This window comes from Corvus brachyrhynchos, unplaced genomic scaffold (assembly GCF_000691975.1).
Source record: "Corvus brachyrhynchos isolate BGI_N302 unplaced genomic scaffold, ASM69197v1 scaffold226, whole genome shotgun sequence".
NCBI lineage: Eukaryota > Metazoa > Chordata > Aves > Passeriformes > Corvidae > Corvus > Corvus brachyrhynchos.
In genome coordinates, this window is record NW_008238639.1 from 38,989 (window position 1) to 42,641 (window position 3,653).

Below are 3,653 nucleotides of genomic sequence, written 5' to 3' on the forward strand. Positions count from 1 at the left end.
GGGTCCCTCTGTGGGGGGGACACACAGCAGGGGTCACCCCCTCTGGGGGAGGTGGGGGTGCCACAAGGGTCAGGGAATTGTGGGGGTCAGGAAGGATCTGGAGGGGTCAAGGGGGTCAGAGGTTCAGGGGGCATCAGGGGAAGGTTTGGGAGGGGGCACAAAGACTCCAGGGCCCCCTGGGCTCACCCTGGGCCTGCTTCCAGAGCCCCTCCAGCGCCTCTTCGTGCTGCTCCACTGTGGGGAGGGGGGAGTCAGCTGGGACCGGGGACTCCTGAGCCCTCTGTGCCCACGAGCCACTCAGGGTCCCTACATAAGCACCCAACCCCACAGACCCCTCTGTGTGTCCCCAGCCCTCAGTGTCCCCCTCCAGACCCCTCAGGGATCCCCCAGCCCTCTCAGTGTCCCCCTCCAAACCTCTCAGTGTCCCCCCCCAGGTGACTCACGCTGCTCCAAGTTCTGGCGCAACCCCTCACTGCGGTCTTGTGCCTTCAGCAGCTCCTGCGCCATGGCCTGACGGACTGTGGGACACGGTGGGATGGACAGAGGGACGTGTGGGACATGGGGAGATGGGGAGACATGGCGGGCACACGAGGGAGCATAGGAGGACATGAGGGACATGCGGAACACGGGAACATGGGGGGAACACAGGGCTCCTCAGGCTCACCTTTCTTCAGGCTGTGGATCTGCCTCAGCACCACCTCCAACCGTGGGTTCCCCCCAGGGGGACCTGAGGGGGGAACTGGGTAGGACACAGGGACACTGTGTCCCTTAAGGACACCTGGGAGCACCTTGTCCCTGGGACGGGGGGACACGGACACACACGGTGGTCTCAGGGGGTCTCGCCCGTAGAGCCCCTCGCTGAGTGGGTCCATGTCCATCACTGCAGCCTGGAGGGACACGGTGGGGACATAGGGGTACATGGGAGGGAACATGGGCGACACGGGGGATGATGATGGTGGGCGCTGCTTTGTCCCCTCCTGTCCCCTTGTCATCTTCTTCGTTCCCCTTTTCCCACCCTCAGCCCCACATTTTCTGTCACGTTTCACCATTTCCTCCCTCCTCCTTTCTTCTCCCCAGTTCCCCCCAGTTCTGCTGCCTCCTTCCTCCAGTTCCTTCTGCCTGTCCCTTCCATCTCTGTCCTTCCTTTCCCTCTCCAGTCCTTTCCCCTCTTGCTCCATTTTCTGTCACCCATCCCCTTTCCAGTCCCCTTTTCACACTGTTTCTCTCTTGTGTCCTTACACTTTGTTTTCATCACCCATTTCCCCTCACCTTCTGCAGCTTTGTCAGCTCCTCCTCTTCCCTTTCCCTCACATTTTCCTGCCCTTTTTCCCTCAGCTTTTCCCCTCAGGTTTTCCTACCTTTTTCCTCTCACATTTTCCTGTCCTTTCCCCCTCATGTTTTCCCGCCCTTTCCCCCTCAGGTTTCCCCCTCACGTTTTCCCGCCCTTTTCCCCTCACGTTTTCCCGCCCTTTCCCCTTCACGTCTTCCCGCCCTTTTCCCCTCACATTTTCCTGCTTTTCCCCCTCATTTTTCCCCGTTTTCCTTCCCTTCCCCCTCATGTTTTCCTGCCTTTTCCCCCTCACATTTTCATGCCTTTTCCCTTCATATTTTCCTACCTTTTTCCTCTCACATTTCCCTGCCCTTTCCCCCTCACGTTTTCCCCCTCACGTTTTCCCGCCCTTTTCCCCTCAGCTTTTCCCCTCAGGTTTTCCTGCCCTTTCCCCCTCACGTTTTCCCGCCCTTTTCCCCTCACATTTTCATGCCTTTTCCCTTCATATTTTCCTACCTTTTTCCTCTCACATTTCCCCACCCTTTCCCCCTCACACTTTCCCGCCCTTTCCCCCTCAGCTTTTCCCCTCAGGTTTTCCTGCCCTTTCGCCCTCACGTCTTCATGCCTTTTCCCTTCATATTTTCCCACCTTTTCCCCCTCACATTTCCCCGCCCTTTTCCCCTCACATTTTCCTGCTTTTCTTCATATTTTCCTACCTTTTTCCTCTCACATTTCCCCACCCTTTCCCCCTCACACTTTCCCGCCCTTTCCCCCTCAGCTTTTCCCCTCAGGTTTTCCTGCCCTTTCGCCCTCACGTCTTCATGCCTTTTCCCTTCATATTTTCCCACCTTTTCCCCCTCACATTTCCCCGCCCTTTTCCCCTCACATTTTCCTGCTTTTCCCCCTCATTTTTCCCTGTTTTCCCACCCTTCCCCCTCATGTTTTCCTGCCTTTTCCCCCTCACATTTTCATGCCTTTTCCCTTCATATTTTCCTACCTTTTTCCTCTCACATTTCCCCGCCCTTTCCCCCTCAGCTTTTCCCCTCAGGTTTTCCCGCCCTTTTCCCCTCACATTTTCCTGCTTTTCCCCCTCATTTTTCCCTGTTTTCCCACCCTTCCCCCTCATGTTTTCCTGCCTTTTCCCCCTCACATTTTCATGCCTTTTCCCTTCATATTTTCCTACCTTTTTCCTCTCACATTTCCCCGCCCTTTCCCCCTCAGCTTTTCCCCTCAGGTTTTCCCGCCCTTTTCCCCTCACATTTTCCTGCTTTTCCCCCTCATTTTTCCCTGTTTTCCCACCCTTCCCCCTCATGTTTTCCTGCCTTTTCCCCCTCACATTTTCATGCCTTTTCCCTTCATATTTTCCTACCTTTTTCCTCTCACATTTCCCCGCCCTTTCCCCCTCAGCTTTTCCCCTCAGGTTTTCCCACTTTTTACCCTCACATTTTCCTGCTTTTCCCCCTCATTTTTCCCTGTTTTCCCACCCTTCCCCCTCATGTTTTCCTGCCTTTTCCCCCTCACATTTTCATGCCTTTTCCCTTCATATTTTCCTACCTTTTTCCTCTCACATTTCCCCGCCCTTTCCCCCTCAGCTTTTCCCCTCAGGTTTTCCCACTTTTTACCCTCACATTTTCCTGCTTTGTTTTCACACTTTTCCCCTTCATATTTTCCCCCTTTTTCGCCTCACATTTCCCCACCCTTTTCCCTCATGTTTTCCCACCCTTCTCCCCTCACATTTTCCCACCATTTTCTGTCCGCTCTTCGCCCTCATTTCTCCTTTTCCAGCTGTTTCTGTCCTTTCCTGATGCCGTTTTTTGTTTCCTTTCCACCCCCAGTCTGTCACTTCTTCCAGCCTTTTCTCTTCCCTCTTTTCTGCTCCCTTTCCCGTCTATTTTTGCTCTCCATTTCTAGTCACCTCTTCCAGCCTTTCCTGTCACATTTTCCCACCGTTTTCTCACATGTTTTCCCACTGAATTCTATCCCCTCCTCCCTCTCTTTTCTGTCCCATTTTCCCTCTTTTCTGTCCCCTCTTACCCACATTTTTCCGTCAGGTTTTCTCCCCATTTTCTCTCCCGCATTCCCCTCATTTTCAGTTCCCTTTTCCCCCTTCTCTGTCCCATCTCCCCCGTTCTCATCTCCTCTCCCCCCTTCCTTCACCCCCTCAGCCATCAGGCTGTGTCCCTGCCATCCCCCCACCCCTGTGTCCCTGTCCCCCCGTCCCCTCACCCTTCAGGATGTGTCCCCTCATCCCCTAGTCCCCCCGGACTCAGGACTCTCCCCGGGGTCTCAGTGTTTATTGTCAGCCCTCGGGCTCGGGCCCCTCGGGGCGCGTGGGGGCAGCAGTGAACGGTGCCGGGGAGCGGGTGGAAAGCCAGGCCCCCCC

General features: G+C 55.3%; 1 protein-coding gene across 3 annotated transcripts in view; it reads right to left on the reverse strand.

Annotated features, from left to right (window-relative positions):
* Positions 1-3,647, reverse strand: part of LOC108447447 — a 5,580-nt gene extending 1,933 nt beyond the window's left edge. Inside the window, exons 1-4 of one of the 3 annotated variants that reach the window (XM_017737468.1) lie at positions 3,497-3,647; positions 665-887; positions 444-518; positions 187-234 (exon numbers count right to left, since the gene is read on the reverse strand). In XM_017737468.1, the coding sequence (XP_017592957.1) occupies positions 187-234; positions 444-518; positions 665-878 (337 nt within the window). In that variant the 5' untranslated portion in view covers positions 879-887; positions 3,497-3,647. Of the gene's footprint in view, positions 1-186; positions 235-443; positions 519-664; positions 1,360-3,496 lie in introns of those variants that run through there. The other 2 variants (XM_017737466.1, XM_017737467.1) reach the window with 2 other exon arrangements.
* Positions 3,648-3,653: the final 6 nt, after the last annotated feature.